Source organism: Pithys albifrons, chromosome 15, assembly GCF_047495875.1.
Source record: "Pithys albifrons albifrons isolate INPA30051 chromosome 15, PitAlb_v1, whole genome shotgun sequence".
Classification (NCBI taxonomy): domain Eukaryota; kingdom Metazoa; phylum Chordata; class Aves; order Passeriformes; family Thamnophilidae; genus Pithys; species Pithys albifrons.
The window spans coordinates 11,772,510-11,795,246 of NC_092472.1; the positions used below are offsets into that span (position 1 = coordinate 11,772,510).

General features: G+C 42.4%; 1 protein-coding gene across 1 annotated transcript in view; it reads left to right on the top strand.

Annotated features, from left to right (window-relative positions):
• The first annotated feature begins 3,962 nt into the window (after positions 1-3,962).
• The window catches only part of RNF145 (ring finger protein 145), a 48,775-nt gene continuing 30,000 nt past the window's right edge, over positions 3,963-22,737 (top strand). The window contains exons 1-2 of the mRNA XM_071570004.1: positions 3,963-4,207; positions 13,087-13,300. Of these exons, the coding sequence (XP_071426105.1) occupies positions 13,117-13,300 (184 nt within the window). The 5' untranslated portion in view covers positions 3,963-4,207; positions 13,087-13,116. The remainder of the gene's footprint in view (positions 4,208-13,086; positions 13,301-22,737) is intronic.

The window sequence follows — 22,737 nt, forward strand, 5'->3', positions numbered from 1 at the left end:
TCTTTCTCTGTTCCATAATTTTTTCTAAGCAGGCACTAAAAGCAGTGATGTCTCAGAATGTGAAGCTCTGCAAGTCCAACCCCATCCCGGTGTTTCCAGCCTGACTCAGCCGTGTGTGCTCCTGCCCTGCTCATCATTGCCTGCAGCAGAGCAGCCAGCGGGCTGTGCTGGGCACTGCCATCACTGTGCCCCAGAAACACAGCACTGGGTGCTCCCTGTGATTCTGAGTCACTGGGACTCCGGGCACGGCCCCTGAGTGTGTTCCCAGTGTTCAGTGAGGCTTTAGGGGCTGGCAGCTCAGCTGGGGATGTGGAAATGTCTCAGGTTTGAAATTAAGCACATTGTGAAGTTATCACTAATAAATCTCTGCCTCAGCTTCTTTATCAGTAAAGGGGAGGTTAGAATAATATTTGTGTAGTTTCCTTACAGGAGTTTTTTCAGGATTATTTAGTTAATGTTGGCACTGTGAGATGCTGTAAATACTAGAGGCTTGTACCCCTGTACCATATGATTTTCCACTTTCTGAATGCAACTGTTATTCTTCTGCCACTATTCAGCCCAATGATTTTTATTTTATTTACTCCGATTCTTTGTATTCTAGATTATGCCCCACTGGCAAGGGATCTTGGGAAAGAACTGTGATGCTTTTGTTCACTGAACAAAACCTGATTCATCCCTCTCCTTACATCACCACCCAGCTCTCCAGCTTTTCAACACAGAGATTGCTATGGCTTTCCTTTAGGTACATTGAAAATCACAGCAGCTATTTGTTTGGAGTCAGCACTCCAGCGTTATGAAAGAGGTAAAAATGTATGTAATCATAAGTTTCTTAATTATCAGAGATACTGCAGAAGTGGTTTCTTGAAGAGGGAGAAAACAAACTGTAACTGGCTGAATTCTAGAAAGAGCTCTGAAAAGCAGTGAGAATGAGAGGAAGAATGAGGGTTGGTGAGAAGATAAGTGATGGATAGAAATTTAAAAAATAGGGTCAGAGTGAAAAGCAGGTGAATTTTTGAGCTGGGGATACAAAGTGAGAGCAGGTAAATCAGAGAGAAATGCACTGGCTGTGTTGCTGTTGTGGGACCCAGTAATGCTCCCAATTTCTGTGCCCAGGTACGTATTTCTGCAGGAATTAAAGTTTAATTAAAGTTTATTCTTGCCTTTGTTTAGTGAATGGGATAAAATTGCAGGAAGAGAACAGAAAGTCTTTGGGGGCTGGCTGCCATCAGTGTTATACACATGAGGCACCAAATTAGGTTTCACAGGCAATCTTAATTTTTGCATTATTTAACTTTTGTCTGACTTTATGCAATGTAACCTACTCATTAGGACATTCCTTTGCTTTTACATGTGTATGTATGAGTATTTTTTGAAACAATTGCTTGTAAAAATCTTGAAATAAAACTGCCCATGTTATTGTCCACCTTATGCATGCAATGTCAGCATATTTTGCTGGTCTTTGAGAATTCTTATGAGGGGTTTTCTTTGTAAGCAGTTTGGGGTGCTGGCATTTGTCCATCTGCATGGACAAATCAGGCTTCCACATTATCTGAACTCTGAGAAGGTCTTTTCAACGCTTTAATGAGATGTCAACATAGTGGTGCCCTTCAGTCTTCAGTTGCTGATCACTGAAATTTTGGAATCCAAAGGCCTCTGTTAATAATGGGAGATGAACAACCATTGAGTTCAGAATTCTCAGCTGCCCAGTGTTAAATGCAGGAAAGGCTTTTAAAATTCCAGAGAAATGAAGCAGAAAGTTGAGGTGCTTTTAAAAAGCCTTGCCTGACAAAACAGTGCTAACACCACATACCTTATCTGTTCATTAGAAAACCTTTGCTTTTGTGAAGTAATACATTTTCAGAATTATATACTGAGAGATGACAGAATGAAATAAAGGTGGGGTTCAGTTCGTAATGTTTGCTTGCAAATTGAAGCAAGAACTTTGGGCATTTGCTACAATACATTCATGATATAATTACTTCTAAAATTATTATTAATAATAGATATTTCCACTCCTGTAAAGACCCATTGCTGTCTATAGTTGTGAATATGTATTTGTCCCTCTCAGATTCTTTCTGTCTTTTCATCCCTCACGCAGCATTGCAGAGAGGTAGGACTTGGAGGTCCTGCACCATCAGCCTGACCTCAGTCAGCATTGAACCAAGCCCACAAAGAACAGAAAAGAAGTGACTCATGAGTTTTTTCCATGTAAGGCATGAGTAGACAAGCAGCCCCTAGAAATGAAGCTGAAATTCTTATGCCTTATATGACAGCTGGTTCATACTCCTTGTGATAAGAAGTGGGGTACTGGCAAGTGTTGAACAAGGGTGCAGTTGTGAGTAGGCTGAGCCAGGCAGCAAAGTGGGGTGGCTGCAGACTGGTGAAACAGTCCACGGTTTGGAGCAGTGTGTTTACCCCGGGTACAACAGAAGGATGGAGTGATAGTGGCATAATTATTAACAAGATAAATAAAAGATGCCAACACTTGTCATGCAGGGATCTGTTAGTTGACAAAGGAGGAAACCAACTGCTAAGAGAAAACCCTGAGCAAATCAGAGAAGCCCTGGGCTCTGTGAACCTCCTAAGCCTGACCAGACCATGGAATACTTATGAGTAACAATCACATGTATGTCCTTAGCTTGGCTGGACATGCAGGTTTGTTCTTTCTAAAATGAAGACTCACTCAGTTTAGGAATCCTTACATGAACTGATTGCTTCAAACTAACAATTTTCAATACAAAGCCTATTATTGTTTCAAACAGCATTAAAGTCTGAAACCTGTGAAAAATTGTGGTGAGTTTCTCTATCACACCTGCAAAGGTCTGGGAGACCCCCATCACTCGTGCCATTTGATCTTCTGCTGCTGCATTCTGGACTGACTGGAGTTTGGGAGTCTGGCCTGATGTGAACACCAAGCGCAACCCCCTGAGGATGCAGCAGGGCAGGTGCCAACCACAGACACATTCAAACCACCCTTCTGGTGGCTTCAAAACCTTTGGGGACTCAGACAAGGGTAATTTTGCAAAGCAAAATGTGGATGGACACCCAAACCTGTTATTTCAGTATCTGCTTCACAGAGTTAGACACTGTGTTGAGGCCACGCATTGTTAACACGTATGTGTGTGAATGCTCCAGTTCTCATTAGAGATGGAAGGAAAAGAGCAATTATTGAGTTGGCCAGCCCAGCCCTAGTGAACTACAGGATTTTCCAGTTCAGTGTATTCCCTCATTTCTCACTACAGCAAAGTTTTTTTCTCATTCCAGACAATGTGGCTTTGTATTTTTTTTAAATATTAGAGTAAAAAACATTACTTCTCTTAAACCATATTTTTTCCACAGCACTTAGGAATGTTTGGTAGGGCCTTTATAGGATGGGTAGGTATTTGTGAGACTTTTCATGCAAGGGCTGTGAAGCATGAACTGTGCTGAGGGAGCTGCCTCTGGCTCAGGTCTGCAGCTGAAAAATGACAGTGCAGGAACAGAAGTTCTGGTGGTTTTCTGGTTGGTCTCACAACAAAGATGACTGGAGGTTCTGCAGTACAACACTGGAAAAACAGAGTCAGCCTTAGCACTTGAAATTAATACAGCCCTTTGTGTTCCACAAGGCCACTAAAAAGTATTATTAAAATAGCAGGGCTGCCTTTTAACCATCTGCCCAGACGCCACCTCAGATTGTGCTGACCGACTGAGTCATCCCCGGCTCGCAGCTGCCCCGGCGAGTCCGCGCGTCCCGGGAGGACCCACGATCGGAGTTTAAACCCAAACCTCGGCCCTTCCGTGGGGGCGGGAGCGGGCGAAGTGGTCCCGGGGTTAGAGCCAGTCCCCGGTGGCCGGCGGGGAGCGAAACCCTCCCAGACCCAAACCCTCCTAGTGCAATTCCCGGCCCTCTCCCCCCTCCTCCCCGTTCCAGCCGCGCCGGGGCGGGCGGGGCCGCGGGCGGGGCGGGCGCATGCGCGGGGCGGGCGGCGCGCGCAGCTGCGGGGCCATGGCGGGCCGGGCCCGCGCCGTGTCGGCGGCGCCGTAAGGCGGCGGCGCGGCCATGGAGGAGCCTCGAGCAGCCGCTCTGCCGCCGGGAGCCGAGGAGCCGCCGCCGCCGCGCTTGGCGTGAGAGGCGCGGAGACACCGGGCAGCGGCAGCGACAGGAGGAGTGGGAGAGGAGGAGGAGGAGGAGGAGGAGAAGGCGGCGGCGACGACCCCGCGGGCTCAGGTGATTCCCGCGCCCCCCGCGGGTCCGCGCTCGTGCCGGGGCTCCCCGGCCTGCCCTGTGTGCGGCACCCCCGCTCCTCTCCCCGCCCTCCATCCCCCCTTCCCCTCCCCGCTCCCCTCCTCCGCCGCGCCGAGAGCCGCCGGGGTTACTGGAGTTCAGCGGGGCCGGGAGGATGCGCGGGGTGCCCGCGGGGAGCTGCGCCGGGCGGGAGCGGCGGGGCTCGGCTCGGGGTACGGGGCTGTCGGGGCTCGCCACCTGCCTGTGCTGCCCCGGGGAAGCGCTCCGGGCTCCTGCCGCCCGGACCGAGGTGCTGCCGTGGCCGGGGGGCCCCGGTGCTGCCCGCCCTCCCCGGCTGTGCCCCGGTGCCCGTGGCCGGCCGTGCGTCCCCCGGGCCAGGCGCTGTCACGGAGCGCAGCCCGGACCTTCCTGGAGACGGGCCCTGGAGCAGCATATGGTCATGCTTATGTAAGGAGCAGCCTGCCCGTGGCGTGGAGAACAGGGCTTTTTCCATCTTCCTTACTTATGTCATGTCAGTCGGTTTTTTGAGACCTTCTGTAGCCTTTTAAAATAAGGTTTGTGATGAGAATTTTCATTTTTCTTCCGTGCTCAAGAGTAGTTCTGCGTACCAAGTATACTTGTGACAGATGGAGCTCTCAGAGGGATTCTTATCTTCTGCTTGTGCTGCCTTTTTGGGAGGGTGTGTGTGGGACCTGGTGCATAAATAATGTGGTTGGGAGAATAAAGTGAAAAAACCTGAATTTCTTTTGTGTAATGCATGCAAGTATCAGCAGACGAGGGAGAGTGTTAGATACTGGAGGCATCTATTTACCAAAGAAAAGCAGGATTTCTGTAATATATTTGACTCATAAATATTAGCCATTTGTGATCTCATTCAGAATACTTTTTATTTGAAGTCTGTAGGTGTTGCAGCATTCATTTCTTATGCAGTTTTTAGTACAAAAGTTTCTGTTAACTTCTGTTTCAGACTCGCCTACTTTTACATGCATTTCAGGTAGGGTTTTTCGTGTGTGTAACGTGTCGGTAGAAATCAAATGTGGGAGGAGAAGAAGCAGAAAATAATTACTCTTTGATCTCTTTTGTTTGTAGGTTAATGAAGATAGATCTGAATATTAAAAAAATACTTCTTAAGGTGGGAGCTGTTAAGCTATTTCAGCCTTCTGTTTATCTGTAACCTTGGCTTATATTTGCCTGTTATCCTAAATATGAGCTGCCTGTGCATGAGAAGCTGTTTTTGTTTCTAGTTATCTTTAATAACTATGGTAATCAGCTCTGGTTTTTGAGTCATAATATCACTAAAGGATTTAATTAATTCTGAAACTCATTAGCATTAGGAAATGGTTATCTTTGTGACCACCATTATGTGGAAGGATCATGAAAAATCTTACAGAGCGATATAAAACTGCTGCTTGTCCAAAGCACAGGATTCACCATGTTTTTATCAGTCTTATGAGGAGCTACTGATGTCAGAGCTACTCGATTCTGCTGGAGATACGAACTGAGCAACGTGCACTGGGGAAATACTGGGGAATTCCTTCCTTTGGAGATGGTGGAAAGAGATCAGTATCTCACTCTGGTTCAGCAGCTGGTGCAGATGCAGAAAGGCACCTCATGCCAGTGAGATCTGAACAAGTGGATGTGTCCTGGAACGCTGTTATCAGCCTGTCTGGTGTTTCATGTTGCACTCCAAAAAACATTCTGAGGTGTTTGCTGAACTTGGGTCAGTTTCCTGCTCTTCACACAGACGTGCAGATCGATGGCTTCTCTTCCCACCCTCTGGAACCTGGGTGGTGATTTACTCTTCTGAATCCATTTGTAGCTCCAAATGCACCTGGCAGTTTTTGATGTGGTCAGAGTGGATGGTTCTCTGTAGTTTTGCTCTTTAAGTGCATATTCCAGTCCAGCCCCTTCAGTGTGATTCAGACACTTGAGCCCGTTTCGCTGCTCTTACAGCATCTCCTCTCGTTCCAGAGAGGCCCTGCTGCTCTCTAATTAGTGCTGTACTTGGGAGGAGCACTCAGGAGTCGGTACTTGTGGAGTTTTTCTGGAAGAATTCTTTGGTTGCATGTCTTGAGTTTGAACATGTTTTAAAAGGAACTTTTCTAGATATTTTCACCATTTGTTTGGTATTTCTGTTGCACAAGCCTGAGTGCTGGAGGAAGCTGAGCTGCCTGTTTCACAGGCCTGGAGGCTGATGCTCTTTATTTATGTGACTCAAACAGATAAGGCAGCAGCAGCAGCAGCAATGGAAACTTGATCAGTGTTGACCTGGAGAAATCTTGAAAGTCTTATTTTATATTTTAACTTCTTATCAGTCAATTACCTAGATATTGGCACTGCAGATTCTAAACATAGACTCCCTCTGTAGCTGAAATGGCTAAAAACTGAGCAACTGAGGAGGATGAAATATATTTCATCCTGTCGTGTAACTTCACCCTGGTAACACATTTGGGTTGCAGGTTTTTTTGTGAGGTTTATGGGGTTTGGCAGCTTTACTTGTGTGTCTGGTCGTCCGGTGATCCCGCTCTCCAAGGTGGGATGTCACAGACTGCATCATCCCCGGGCTGTCATTAATGCTCAGCGTGCAGGTCCTCTGGGTATTCTCTCCTCTGCAGAGGCGCTTTGGGATTGCTGCCCAGATTTTCTCAGAATGTGCTGATACAAATGTGGTTAGGCAGGCTTGTAGGTGTGGGCTTGCAAACTCGGCTGTGATGGCAAAAAAAATGCTGAATAACTAGTTAATAAACCAAACCTTGGACTGGCAAGAAACAGTGGAGCCAAAAAGGACCTCAGATCAGTTTAGTTTGTTGATTCAATCTAGATTTTCTTCTGAAGATTTTAATTAAAGACACTATTAATTATAATTTAATTTTAATGAATTAGACTCCTGTCTTTCAGGTGTCTGACTAAGCCACAGTCTCAAAACCAAGGAGCCCCTCTTGGTGTGACTGGGTTTGAACTGACTGTACCCAGACAAAATGCGGATCCTGGAGGAATCCACAGGAGGATTTTGCTGCATACCTGGTGGATCTGTTAGTCTTTGTTAACACATGTTAGTCCCCAGGTTCATTTTCCTGGTCTTTCCTGCTCATTATGAAAAATAAAAGACGCAGGATGTTTTACAGGCTGCCTATAAATAATATAATGCATTTGCTGTATAATTGAGAGTGGGCTGAAACTGTTCATAGTGTAAAAATGTAATCGAGAAATAAATCTTTTAAGAAAACTTCACAGCTCTGTGATATGTATCTTCATTTTCCTGGATTGGCTTTATTCTTGCTCATATAAAACTAGAATTAATGAACGTTGGAAATATAGATTAGAGAAGGTTAACTGCAGAGAATAATAATTATTTTTGTCCTTTTTCAGTATGCCTTTAATGTGAATGCATGTTCACTGAAGTCCCTGTGAACAGATAAGAGGTTGACCTAATTTGTTTTGCAGTAATATTTGTGTTTTGAAAATATGTTCTGTATTTGTTTGGAATGGTTAACCTTATCTGTGTCCCAGTTCACAACCGAATGAGTCTTGAGTGAGTAGGAATGTCGGAATTACTGTGTTTTCCAGGTTCCCTGGTCACACACTGCAGCAGCTGTATAGCAATCCATGTTGTCAGACCAGAGGGGAAAAAAGAGGGGAAAAAAGGAGAAATAAAATTTGTTTGTTCTTGTTAAATGCTTACTTAGCAAGATCGATCTGTTTGCTGACCAACTCTCTCTAAACCTTTAAATTGAAGGCTAAACACTCTGGTTATTCCTTGGTGTTGCTGAACCACTCTAGTGATCTACAAGAACTGAGTGTTAATTGACTGGGTGCCAGTGCCGGTGTTGCCGGGCACGTCTGCAGCTTTCACTGCTTTATTAGCACACTTGGTATCTCGCTCGATCTGGCCTTCTCAGCAGAAATTTCTGAGTGCTGTCCTTGTTAGCCAATTTAAATTGTATAGTCTTTTCCTTCCCGTGTCTCTGCCTGCATGGGAAAGAACTCTTTTGATGGATTGGTGACTCACATGCTCTGCGTTCTAGGTTTGTTTTTTTTTTCCTACAGACTCTCAGGGAAATTCTTTTCTAAGTGTATATCTGATAAACATTTTTGTCCTGTTCGTTCCCTTTGCTTCTATTTCTTTCTCCCTCCCAAACTGGTAACATAAAGATCTAAGTCTCTGAAGAATGGATTTCTTCTGTACTTCAAATTCTTTTTGCTCCTCAGACCAGGGCAGGCATAAAGAGGGATGGATTTTGGGTGCAGCCCAGCCATGGGTCTAGTTTTAGCTTTTGAACTGGGACACTGAATTCTGCTGTAGCTGCAGATAAAAGTTGTAGATTTCAGATTGGGTTTATTTTTTTTTCTTCAAAGTCTGTCTAGCAAAGTTGACCTGGTAGGAAGACAAAAGGTTTTCCTGGTGATACTTTTTACTCCAGAATGTATTACTGAAAAATAGTCTAAAGTGGAAACTGGACTACAGGTCTAACTGCCTGTTAATGGGTATATCCAAAGTAACTAGAACTTCATAGATGTGAGAAACAGAATCAATCTTGCCAAGTGTTTTAGGTTGTAATGCTGTAGGAGAACGAGCATCTTGTTCACAGCTGTAAGGCTGAATATTGCAGTAACAAGCCTGGTTTTGAAGTTCTGATCCCGTCTGGAATTACTGTCTCTTTCTGGGGATTTTTGATGGCAATAGTATTAGAGTAACTCTTAAATTTTCAGATATTCCAGCATATTTGTGTAACTACTAAGTAAATTTATGATTAAGGCTTTCCTAAATGTAGAAACTCTTCTCTGTTGATGTAATTTTGTGTCTACTTGGATAAGTGGATGTGGGTTTCTTGTGGCCTCTTGTACTGCTTTTTACCAGGGTGTATTTTCTGCCTGTGATGTGATAGATTTATATTTATGTTGGGGCAGAAACAACAGTTACACTGGTTTAAGTGGCAGAATTCACAGCTTAAGCTGAAATTTTATGTCATGACAAAACTTCAGAAAGAAAATTCTGTCAAAGGGAAAATGTGTGTTGTCTTTGAGGGGGTATGTCCTGTCTGAGCACACTCAGGGTGATCTGCTCTGCTGATGGAATGAACTGGGACAGACTTGGTGTCGTCTCTTCCTTCGTGTCCTGTCCTGTCCTTCCCATTCTTTTTTGCTAATTCTACCATATTCTTTAAAGCTGACCAGGAATATGCTTTTGTCAAAATGGGTATGTCAGATGAGGAAGAGACTTTTGAAGAATCCTTGTTAGAAAACAAAAAGGAGCAATCCATGGTCCCTAAACTGTTTTGATGGGATATTTTCAGGGGTTGTTTTGGTCAAATATCACAAGGTGTGAAGTCTGAAGTTTTCCATCCTGGTTTCAGCTGGGATTGAGTTAATTTTATTCCTGGGAGCTGGTGCAGTGGTGTGTTTTGGATTTAGTATGGCAATAACACTGATATCACACTGATGGTTCTTTGGTGCCAAGCAGTGCTTACTCTAAATCAGGACTTTTCCATTTCCCGTGCTCTGACAGTGGGCAGGTGTGCAAGAAGCTGGGAGGAACTGGGCAAAGGGATATTCCACACCACAGAACATCATGCCCAGTATCAAAACCAGGGGGAATTGGCTGGGAGCCACCAGTCACTGCTCAGGGACAGGCTGGGCATCAGTCAGGGGGATGGTGAGCAAGGGTGTTGTGCATCACTTGTTTCTCTTGGGTATATTCCTCTCTTTTTCAGTTTTGTGTTTCTTTTTTGTTTGTTTATTGTTTTGCTTTTTGGATCTCCCTTTCATTACAGTTATTGTTATAGTAGTTAATGTATTTTAATTATTATGATGTTCTTATAGCAATCCAAAGGTTTTACCTTTTTTTCTGATTCTCCTCTCCACCCCACTGGGAGAGGTGATGGTGAGCGAGTGGCTCCGTGGTATGAGCTGCTGACTGGGGTTAAACCATGACAGTCTTCCTGAGAGGAAGACTGTTCTTTTTCTTCTGACTTGGAACAGGGAGATGTTTGAAATCATGGGAAAAAAATTTTGAAACACAAACAAATGGCTTTCCAGTTCATTTTTTGGCTTTATTAAACAAGTGACCTATATTTTTTCTAATGTCTGAACATTCAGCAACTCTCATCATCATCATTTATCTAAAGGGTTTAGAGGTTTAATGTTGTGGTGGGGTTTTTGTTTGTTTTTACACCAATCAAAATAATGTATTGTGAGTGCTCTTTACGATATAATGAGCTTAGAGCAATGGACTTTGTTGCTTGCCTGTGTTATGTTCTGTTAGAACTTGGCAGTCGTTACAACTGAGGCTTTATTTAACACATCCACGTTTCTAGTGGAGTTAATTTCAAAGGGTTCCTTATTAGTGTTGGGTGGTTTGTCAGTCAGGGGCAGAAGATGCTGAGGAGTTGCAGTGGCTGCTCCTCATGGCCCATCTGTTGCCACATGACGTGGTTTTCGAAGTTTGTTTTGCTTTTGTTGTAACAGCATTTGAAATTTAGATTGTTTTCTTAGATCATCTGAATGCTTCACTTTTTAGTTCTCTAAGTCTCAGGTGTGTGTGAGTTTTGGGGGCAGAATTATCCAGCTTAATTTGGATGTGCTCAGGTAAATTTCAGTATTCAGAGAAGTTGTCCATGGAACTTTGCTTTTGGAGTAATTAAGGAAAGAAAAAACTAAAGTGAAAATTTCCTTCTTGTCCTACATATTTGGTGGTTGTTGATGACTGGAAAAGGTTTGACAGTTTTGAGAATGTAATTTGAAGTCAGGTACTTACTGTTGCTTTACATGGGTATTTTTATGACAGAGTGAAAAGCTGTCACTCAGTCTCTGCCCACCCCTGTGTCCTGATCTACTTGGAAAAGGAATCCAGCAAAAAAAAACCAGAAGACAGCTTAATTTCAAAGTTTTAATTAAGTTCGTGAAGTTGACAGAATAGAAAATCCTTGAAAAATTCCAGGACATTTAAAATATTTTGATATGAATTATTTCAGCTGTGTGCCCTGGTATTTCTTGTAGCTCTTTGTGTACAATCTGTATAACTTCCAATTTCTGTTTGTACAATCCAGCTTTTACTGTGAATGCTCAGGTTCTGTAGTAGGTGCTTGGGCAATAGTTCTGATTGTGCATTTTAAATATTTGTAGTCTTCTGGCCGACCATTTAATTTGTTTGAGCAGTTTTGTGAAGTCGCAGGTGGTGTGTGAGGTGCCTGATGATGGGAAGGCGCTTCCTGTGCAAGGGGAAGGACGTGCTCCCCTTGGGGTTTGTGAAGCTGTTGCAAGAGTTCTGTAAAAAGTGCCAGCATTTACATAACTTGAAAGGTCAGACTGAGGGCCAGACAGTGGCAACATCAGTCCTGTAACCTGTGTTTGTTGAGCCACATCTCAGTTCTGATCTGTCCTGACTTCTTGAGCTGAATTATTTTTGTGCCATCATGCCTTGCCAAGTGTGAATATGGCTGAGGGGTGTGCACATGAACAGTTTGTGGTGGTGCCTGGGCCATGAAAACACAAATAAAACCTCACATGAGGATTGAGTTGTGTGAATGAGATTTTTTTTTTGTTCCTGTATATTTGCATGGTTTCACTTCATATTGTACTTCTGTGTTGACTTGAGGTGTAAAACTTGCACAGCTGCAAAAAATGTTATAACCTACACAAAGGCAACATGAATAAAGTCCTGTAAAACTTTATTTTAAATAAAATGCAATTCAAGTGCAGATTTTTCTGTTTCTTTGGTCAGGATGAAGTTTCTTTCCTGTTGGCCCCGTAGGCATTTGGGTTGGGACCTCATGGCAGAGGGTTGGTTGTGCTGCCTGTCATTTTAATTTGAATGGTTTCTTGTGGATAAAAACTTGCTGGGTCATCCCCACCTTGGCCTGGAACGCTTCAGCTGCTCTTCCCTAACACTGAGTGTGTAGTTGGTGGCTCACAAGCTCAGCCTGGAGTGAATCACGTTCCTGGGATGGGCAGGTGATGAACAGGAAAACCAGCACATTTCATCCAGGAGCTGCTGCCTGTCTTGGCTGAGACAGGGTGTGGAAACTGATCCTTTGCTCTTCAGAGTGGTTCTGTTGGTGACTTGTAGATGCTGTTGTGGACCAGCATTTTTTCTGTTATGAAAAGAAAAGGGCCCTTCTGCACCATCCATCTTATCTGATGGCAAACTCCAAAATTGTTACTCTCCAGTATTTGTGAGTGAGGATCTGGGCTTTAGTTTGTACAATTCCTTGTGATGAATTACATTAAAATGAGTAGAATAGTTGCATTATTGGTCCAAATCTCCAGAACATCCAGCCCCCAAATTCCATAAACAGGTAAGTTTGCAGAGGTTAATGAAGGCTGTCAAGTGAGTTTTTGAAAGTTTAGGTCTTGGAAAATTATTTCAATTTACATTGAGGAAGTTAATCTAAAATGTTTTGGGAACTCTTTTAATTGGTGATTATTTGATTTGAGAGGCATAAAAATAGTGCTAAGGTAAATGGATGTAGTATCTGAATTTTGCTGGTGTTTGCTTTCTAATGCTGATCCTGTTAATGTTTATGTAGTACTCAGTACCTTGGGGCCTTTTGGCTGAGGGTTTGGCTGCTAAATTAGTACAAATAAGAACGAAGGTTTATTCAGTGCACATCCTTGGACCATTTTAATGTCATCAACCTGCCCTCCCCCCATTTTACAGTATCACTGTGGAAAAACTGCTCGCAAATTGACCTTTATATAGCAAAAATAGAAGTTGTCTTGTCCAGATTTGAATTTAGCTCAGTTTATTCATTCAGTCGTTTGTGGCCACACAGGAAGCCCCATTCACACGATCACAAAGCCTGATGGCTGTTTGTACAGTGGGATTGATCTGATTACTCCTCTCTCTCTTGTGCTATTTACAGTCTGCTGCCAATTCGCAGAAAGGGAAGAGAATGGCTGCAAAGGAGAAGTTGGAGGCAGTTCTAAACGTGGCCCTGAGGGTCCCGAGTATCATGTTGCTGGATGTCCTGTACAGGTGGGATGTCAGCTCCTTCTTCCAGCAGATCCAAAGAAGTAGCCTGCACAACAACCCTCTCTTCCAGTACAAGTACTTGGCCCTTAATATGCATTATGTGGGTAAGTATACACCTGTGAAAGAGAAAACACCACTGTACTAAATACCTTTCTCCTTAATAAAATAATTGTAAGAATGTGGTAATAGCATGATAATATATTGAACTTGCCTGAGATCAGCTCAGTTGGTTAAAAGGTGGTTGTAACAATGCCAAGGTCATGGGTTCAATCCCCTGTGTGGGCCATTGACCTAAGAGTTGGACTCGATGATCCTTGTGGGTCCCTTCCAGCTCAGAATAGTCTGTGATTCTGTGATTACAAAGAATAACACGTTAATATGTTCATTACGGTTCTGCTTAAGCAACAGTTTATGTTAGCAAGAAAGAATCCTGTCCAGGGTTTTCTACTGAACTTGGTTATTTAGCCTTGAGTAAATACGGTGTTTGGAAACAGCTGAGGCCCTGAGAGATTCTGCACAGTGACTTCGTCTGTGTCTGACTGATGAGGAAGCTGCTGTGAAATGCTGTGCAGACAAGAAGTATTATAACTTATTACTGACATTAAACAAGAGTCTGGAAAAGGTGGCCTGGTTTAGAGTAACCACAGCACCAGACATTTGGCTTTCACTGCTGCACAGGTCTGTCTCTTCAGTTTCCAACCTTATGAGCCATCTGCGTGCTGTGAGTGGATTCAAGCAGGTAACAAGTCCTTGTGTTGCAGATAAATGGGCAAAATTATTAACTCAGCTCAGGCAGCTGAGGTTTGAACCTTGGCCTGCAAGTCTAGCTCTGGAATGCTAAATGTCTGTTTTTAGGAGATGAAAGGATTGATGTTCTGGGACCTGCTCTCCAGGTGAGAATGTGATTCATCTGCATATGGGGTTAATTAGGGTTTGGATTCAGGCTCTGGAGGTTGATAGTCAGTGAACATCTGCTTGAGCATTGCCTGGCTTGGAGAGAAATGGCTACCATATAATTTTCCCTCTCCGCGGTGTTTCTTCTTTGTAGATGGGTTTGGAGGATAAAGGTGAGCTGCAATCAGCTAAAGGAAACGCACTCTAGTGAAGGAGTTGGAGAACTGGGGTTTTGAAGCAGCATGTCCTGATTTCATCCTGACTGCGTAACTGTTGTGCATGTGACTTCTCCTTTCTTAATCTATTAAATGTCTGTTGTCTGGAAATTATTTACTGCATTAAAAATATGTGCAGCTTTCTTTGTTGTGGCTCCACTGTCCTGGTGTTGGGATTACAATGTGCTTACAGTGCTAACAGTTGGTGTCACAGTTCTGTGCCCTTTTCCTGTGTCTGTGGGAGAAAACAGGTTTGGTGCTGAAATGTGACACAGGACATGGTGACATGTACCTACAGCTGCTTTCCTATGCACTTGTGTGAACACAGGTACCTTTGAGGAATTAGTTTATCAGATCAGGTTCTGATACAGAACTAACAGTTGTGCAGTAGGTTTTCAAGATGTCAGAGGGTATTTCCAACTGTGACAGCCCCTTTTTGTACTCATTTGAAATCTTGTCCTCGCTGAATTGTGTTGAGATACACGAATAGAAAATGCTACAGAGGGGGAGAGTTTGTTACCAAAGTATTTCTCACCTGGTTGCAATTTTAGTGCTAAGCCAGTGGATTCTGACTTGGCTTCTCATGCAAGAGATGCTTTTGTGCTGGTGCACAATCCCTCAGCAGTTCTTTCACTTTTGCTTTTAAGAAACTGAGTGTCTGCACTTTTACTGCTCCAGCTGGTAGTTGCTGAGCAAGAAGAGGTTTAAAATCATCAAACAAGTTGCCTGTTTTAAAAGATTTTCCTACAATTTTTAGTGACAAAACTTTGCTGGTACTTCTCAAATAAAGTTGTTGTGTTTCAAATCCCTTTGCTAGTGGTTTTTTTCCTAATTTTGTCAGGGTGAGGCTGGGCTAAATCAATTTTCATGCCTACATGACATTTTATCTAAATTTGGTTGCTTCAGTTTGCAGTATAACATTAATTAAAATGACGTTTCAAAATGTATAAATTGTGTTTGTAACGAAAACAAAGTACTTTTCCATCAGTTTGGGGAATTGAGCTGCTTTGAAGATACGTTGGGGAAAATTAACTGCCAGTGTATAATTTAAATAACAATTTACTGTGGATGTGTTTCAACGTGCTATTCTGTTCTTTTCAGGAAAAAAAGTCTTGGTTCATATTTGCAGTTAGAAAACACAGTATCAGCAAAAGCTGTGGCAGCTCTGGAATATCAAACAATCACTGAATTTCCTTCACAGGCACTGTGAGATACCGTCTTGTAGAAGAGCTTCCAGCAGCTGAGGAAATTGGGTGCATCTATCTTGGGCAGATACACGAGGAGCAATTTGATTAGAGAGCCATAAAAATTAATAAATTCTACCAATCTTGATACAGTGAACCTTTTCCTGGAACTAAGGGGACAGAGTTGGAAATTTGCTCAGAACTGGGGGTTACAGGAGAATCTTTTCTGTTTTAATGCATTAAATGAAATGATGTATTTTACAATGTGATTCACATTCCAGTTAACAGTACTGGGAGTACAATAAAAGCCTCTAGGATGCAGTTTGTTCTCTGAAACAACTTTTCCCTTTCATACCTTTCCATGGAACAGCCCTATATGATTGAGTGAAGGAAAATACTCAGTCCTGATAACCACTCAACCACAAGTTCAACTGTATGAATTTTAACTAAATGTGCATAAAGCAAAGCAAACAGCAGAGATAAAGTTCTGGTTAGAATTGGTGGATGTAAGCAGATTAATACAGGAAAAATTGCAAAGTAATTTTGTTTATGAACTTTATCCAATGGCACTGTGATTACTCCTCAGGCGGGTGTGAAAGGCCTGCACTAGTTTTCAATGTGCACTTTGGCTCCAGTGTGTAAAGTTTGTGTCCTGTTGTTTTATTTTATAATTTTTCTGCTTGTGAATTTGATATTCAAACTGTTTTTCACTTCTGAAACCTTTCCTAGGTTTAAGTGTGCTTAACAGACAAATATCAAACTTAAACAACAATTTGGGAATGTCTCCAGCAGAAAGATTTTTGTTTTGATTTCGTGGGAATTGATACTTGATGGTCACAGGGTTGCCTCAAGCTTAAAACTTAACTGATCAAACCCAGTTCTGGACATACTTCTGGTATATCTTACACAAGACTAGCCAGATGATGAAAACTTAATTTAAAATTATTAGAGATGCTTTGGATGAAATTTCTTCTAGTTTGCTATTTCTACTGGATATCTGTAAAAACAGGCAAGAATTGAATAAAGTGGAATTGCAGCCAAAATTTGGGTGCACATGTTAGTGATACCCAACCAGAAATTATATCTAAAATAGGAAAAATTCTTTTTTCCTCTGAAAGGAGTCAGATGGCAGATTTGGTTCTGTAACCTGGATCTTTCATGCCACCTGTTTAAGTATTGTAAAATACGTATGTGCACATATATTTGTATCTTCCAAGACTGTTGAAAAAATCCTGAATTATTTGCCTTATTTGCAAATGTCACCTGTGAAATTTCATAGTTCTTCCTGGAGTGTTTAGGAATATCTGGTCAATAACAGTGCAGTCCCAGGACTCTCCCAAATACTCCAAGTCATCCTATTTAGTTTTTTTTGGTAACCCACCCAGACAGGCTGAGGAGGGAGCCTGATAACGTGTGCAGTGGGATGGATGTACAACCAACTGTATTTCTGACAGTTGATTTTCTGTTACCCACAGAACGACTGGGGGGAAAGAAGCTTAAAAAGCAAACCAGTATTTTTGACTGCAGCTGTTGTAGGTATAATGGGGTTTCATTAAGATTTTGTTAAAATAATTTTGTGTAAATTTTAAGAAGCCTGATCTTCATGAAAGGAAGCCGACTAAGTGCTAAGTCAAATGGCTTTTACCTCAAACCTCTTTGTAGGGTAGACTCCATTTTCTGCTTCTGTGTTTTCTTCTGCACTGTAGAGTAGCTCTGAGAAAACAGATACTTTTTTGTTCTTTTGATGAAGAAAGTGGAAACAGTTGAAACCACATAATTTCCTCCTGTGAAGGGCAAAGCAATGCTGTTCTTGCTAACTGGTAAATACTCTCAGCTGGATGGAAAGAGTCATGAGCTTAACCTGTAATTAGTCAGACTGGGAATTTAAGTCACTGTCATGATAGAGGCACAGAATTGCACTAAATACAGGGTTTCCTTACTTAAGAGTAAAAATAGAGCAGTTTTCTATCTTAAACTGTATTCTTTGCCATTAAAAAGAAAAAGAAATTCTCAGGGGGAAAAAAAGAGTAAGAAAACCATTTAAATATTTGGAATAGGTGGAAGGTGTGTCATCTGTCACAACCCTGTTTATAATCAGTTTCTTGAACTGTGTGGTTAATACCTCAGTCTCTTGGTCACATCACTTGCCAGGTGTGAACTCCTTGTTATGAATGCTCCCTTTGTGAACGAGCTTGAGGGAGGAGAATCAAGTCAAACTTCCTGCCATTGTGTGTTTGCTGACTGCACACTTTGGTCTGCCCACTTCTCTCCAGGCTCTTCTGCATTAAGTAGAAAATCTTCTTTTTGGGTTGTTTTTTTGTGCTCCCCTCTAAGAGAAAAGCTGTGGGGCACTGCTACAAACACCGAGAAGTGCCAAGTGATGCTTCAGCATGAGAAGAAAGAAGTAGTTGGTTCATTACAGAAACAAATTTCCTAAAATTGTGAGCATGTGACTAAATGTGTTGATGCAGTTAATGCATAAAAAGACGAAGCGCTGCTCAGATTCAACATCTCTGGGTTTGCTGTCCCGTTTCTTCTGTCTCTCTCCTGCCAACAGCATTTAGATAAATGGGTAGTAGAACTATTTTCTGAGTGTTACTATTTTATTTTAAACTGCAGCTATATTTAACCAAACACAATTTTATGACGTGGACTTGGTCCTTAGTTCTTAAAATAATTGCTTGTTATGTCCTCTTATTTTCCTTTTGGATAAAGTGCAGTGCCTGCTGCAGTTGGTGGGCACAGAAGGGGGTAGAGAGTGTGCCGTGCTCAAAATCCAACACATCCTTTTTTCATTTTCTGAACTCAAGGCTGCCAATTCTTGTACTGCTCCCTTAGTGTTGGAGGCTTTTACTAAGCAGCTTTCTCTGCATATGGATACTTTCAGGTAACTTTTCTGTATAAAGCTGGTATTTCTTTTTGGCAATCCACATCTCTTCTTACTTAAAATAAAAAGAAGCCACAAGGAGCCTTCTTGAAAGGAGGTACTTAAAATTTTTGTCTCTGCGTACCAGTCTCATGACAGTGTGGCAGTTTGTCTTAATGATTTAGAATACATTGTGACTTTTTATATTTTTATGGTTCCACTTCTGTGTTTTTTTCCACTACTCTTCAGGGTCTCTTGCAGTTAATCCCAGAACTCTGATCATTAGGTATGTTGTATTATAGCAACAGCCTCTGAATCAAATGGCAGAAGTAGAATCAAAAATCCGTTTTACTTGGTCAGACAATACTGAAAATCTCTGTAAGGAACTCAGTTCTTGGATTATTTATACTTAGAGTGCCCAATCTGTTACGCATTCAAAACTTGAAGAAACAGCTGTTGATGGCAGTACCCCTGTAATGAGTAAATTGTTTTGTTGGTATTATTTTCACTGAGATGTGCAGATGTTGATAACAGGATTTCTGATCTCTGTTTACAGTTGTACTGTGACACAACTGAGTAAATACTAATTTCGTTGTGTACTTTCTCAGTTTGGAAATAATTTTCTGGCATTTTCTGAAGGGCAAAGTATTTACCATGTTAGTTTCAAGTGGAGCACTTCTTGCAGTGAAAAGCATTTGTTCAGGAGCTCTGGCTGAGTGACAGAGTGACGAAGAGGAGTGCCTTGGCATTGCCATGCAGAAACATCACTCCCCAAAAGTGCCATATGTCATAAAGCCTGTCACACATGTGACATTCAGGCAGCAGCAGTGACACAGGCTGGGTGAAAGCCCCCCTTTGTGGTGGCAGTTCTGCTGCCTTGTTGGCTGCTCAAGGCTGAGGGATTTTGGTGTGTGTGCTCTGTCAATGCCTTGGCTTATGGGCTGATTGGAGGGGCAGATTCTGCATGAGCCAAGTGTTGGAGTCACCTCTGGGACAGGAAGGGTCTGTGGGACATTGCCCCTTGTAACACAGCAGATGGACAACTCTCAGAACAGCAGAGCTGTCCCAGGCAATTCAGGAGACCCCAGCTGAGTTACCCTTCAAAGGATGCTTAATGCAAACTGAGGATGTACAAGTGCTTTTTGTCCCCACTTTTACATGACTCAAAAATAAGTGGCTGTTGGGGTTCCTTCGGGGCTTGAGCTTGGACCTCCAGGGAAGGGGCCACAGAATCTTCCTGGTAACTTGTGCATCATGTCTTTAACTACCCCAAGCTCTAAAGTGTGTCTTTTAAACATCATCCGCTAGTGAGAGAGATATGTAGATATTGTCAGTTTATTAAATTTGTGTAAATTGTACTATAACCAGCCTGGTGATTGGTGTCCTGAGAATTAGAGAGTGAAAGTAAAGGTGCCAGTTGTTGTTAAAACACTGCTTGCTCAAATACAGTCTTTCAGAAGCGTGTCCTGGTACTTTGATGTTGTGACCAGTCTGAATAAACTGAAATGAGGGCAGTCAGGGATTTGGCAGAAATGAAGTGACTGGCTCAGTAGTGCCCTGATCCTGCACTGAGCCAGGAGAGATGGGTGCTGTGGTGGCATCTGTGGCTCCAGACCTGCTGCTTCAGAGCAGCATGACTTTGCAAACCATGATAAGATGGACCCTCTACCCTCACAGGGTATGGGAAAGTGAGAAATTAGGGCCCCAAGATTGTTTTACAATAGAATCCAATTAATTGTGCTCTTACTTTCTGGCACTCCAAGAGTTGATGGGATTTTATTAAGAAATGTATGGACTCTTTGATGTGCAAAGTTCTCAGTTTTAGACTAAATGTGCGGGAAACTTTGAGTAATAATGTGAAGTGGACGCAGGGGATCTGTAATCATGCAAATGAGCACTGAAGTGTTTAATAAAGAGGATGAGTTGTGACTTTGATCATGCTCCAGAACTCTCCGCTGTGTGCAGTCAATAAACCTCAGACTTCTGAGTTGACAAAGGTAATTTGGATGAGGGAAGCTGGAAAACACCTTGGTGATGCACAAATGGAGGGAGGTTGCTGAAAGGCAACGTGTGAGCTGCTGCTCACAGGAACAATGAGCATTGCACAGGGAGAGACTTTCACTGACCTGAATCAACAAGTTGTAAATGAGATTGTGAACCAGTTAACACGTGTGTTCTTGTCCAGCAATGTTTCACTTAGCTTTTCTGCTTAGTATTATTTTCATAGTTTATTTTCTCTTATGGGGCCTAAATCTGTACCATCTTGCATGAGAGGTGGAAGTTCTTTGCTTCCTTGTGCTCCTGGATAGGAACCGAATGGGAGATCTGTGTATTTTTAAGGTTGACATAAAGTGTCTTCTGTAGTGCTCCTTTAGAGCTGGAAGCCTAAAGCTGCAACTCTCTTTTTTGGTGGCCTGGCATTAGGGCACTATGACTCTATTCAGGAAAGAGCTTATTCTCTCTTGTCTTGTTTTTTTAGCGTGTTAAAACCATTTCTTTACTGAGGCAGGAAATGAGCTGCTCTGAGCCTGCTACTTACCCTTAAACTGAGATGTACTTGGTGAGTTAAAAGGGACAATACACCAAGTCCCAAGAGCAAAAATAGCACAGCCCGAATTAAGGGAGCAGAGTGTTCACTGCAGACACAGAGCTCAGAAAGCTTTGGATGGAAGTGAGTGTTAGTTACTTTTAACCCATGTCTAAAGGCTGCCCAGTAAAATGACTGTTCTCCATCTGTAAATCCTTGTGTGTGGGGATTCTCTTCAGATATGATCTCAGCATCATGTTTTCTTCTGACAGAGGAGGTGCAAACGAAAACAGAATGTAATGATTTAGATGAGAAAGCTACTGTGGGAAATGTCATTTCCTGGTCCATTTTTTCTTGAAGTGGAATCTTGTTTGTGCCATACACTAATTACGTCATTTGTCTGAGTAAGAACAAAAGGAATAGAATATTACTGAATTTGAGCTTGTCTTCCTTTTCTTCTGCATTGAGATGGTTTGGTAATGAATTATTTGCCTTTTTTTTTTTTTGGCAGAGGCATTGTCAGTAAAAATGAGGTTGGTGCCACTTTGGGAATAGGTCCTCTGCAGTAAAAATGCAAATATTGCAGTATGAAGTGTGTTGAAATCTCCCTCCTATTAAGTCACAAGAGGGAATTGTATAAATAAGAGTTGAATGGGAACTACTTTAAATGTCTGTTGCTCTCCCCCTCTTCAAAATCTAACAATTAGACCAAATGGCTGCTTCAAAGTGAACATTTAAATTCCAGCCCAAACTTGTGAGTGGTAGAGTTCATTGCTTAAGCCTCTGCAGTAACCTTGGCTGTCTCGTGCTGCTTCCCTGCACAGTGTTAGGAGCATCTGTGCTGTCTGGAAGCTGCTTAGAAGGCACAGTGATTGTAGTCTTACTATTTTTTTATTTGTATGTAGACTTTTGGTTTTGTTTTTTTTACTCCTTCAGTGTATCTTGAAGTATCCCAACTATTTTGGTTAAAGTTGTGACCATGTAGAGAAGAATGAACTTCAGTGACCTCTAAAATCCTCCCATCTAACCTGTCTGTGTTAGAGTGCAGTTGCTGCCCTCTGAAATGTCTCAGGTATATTGTCAGGTACATGGCCAAGGAGCAAACTTTCATGTGATAGAATAAGGTAAAGATGGCACAGCTTAAATGCAGATACAGTAAACTGATACTGTAGGCTTATTTATAGAATAATGGAAGAATAAAAACTGCATAATGAACTCCACCTAATTCTTCACCTGAAGGTGAGTCACAGGCTATACAGTGAGGAGGAAAAGTTTGGAGACGTTTTACTCACGTGCTGAAGTGTTAAATGTGGGTTATTTAAAAGGGAGAATTGTCCCTCACTAAGGAATCAAGGGAAAGGGGTTGAATGCAGGAGAGATGAGATGCAAGAGTGTCTGAGGATTGTGTGAGAGCTGCTGGATCCAGCTCATGATGCTGTGATGTGGTGCAAGCTATTTAAATGTCTTCCTGGAGACTCTGCTAAGGAGTTCCTGCTCTTGTCATTTGTGTTTTTGGTGGAAGGAAGGTGGTGAAGAGAGAACAGAAAGTCCATAAAATACAGGTGTTTTCTAAGAAAGCTGATGGTGCAGAATATATCACAGACTATTCTGAGTTGGAAGGGACCCACAAGGATCATTGAGTCCAACTCTTGAGTCAGTGGCACACACAAGGGACTGAACTCATGACCTTGGCCTTGTTGCAACCAAGTTTTAACCAGCTGAGCTGATCTCAGGGTCTGTGCTGTGCAGTGGTAACTAGAAGCATGTTACTCTGTATGAAAGAGTAGCTAGAAGGAAACTTGGAGTGGTGTATTTCAGGCCACTTTAAAAAAGCTTAAAATAAAAATTCTAGAAC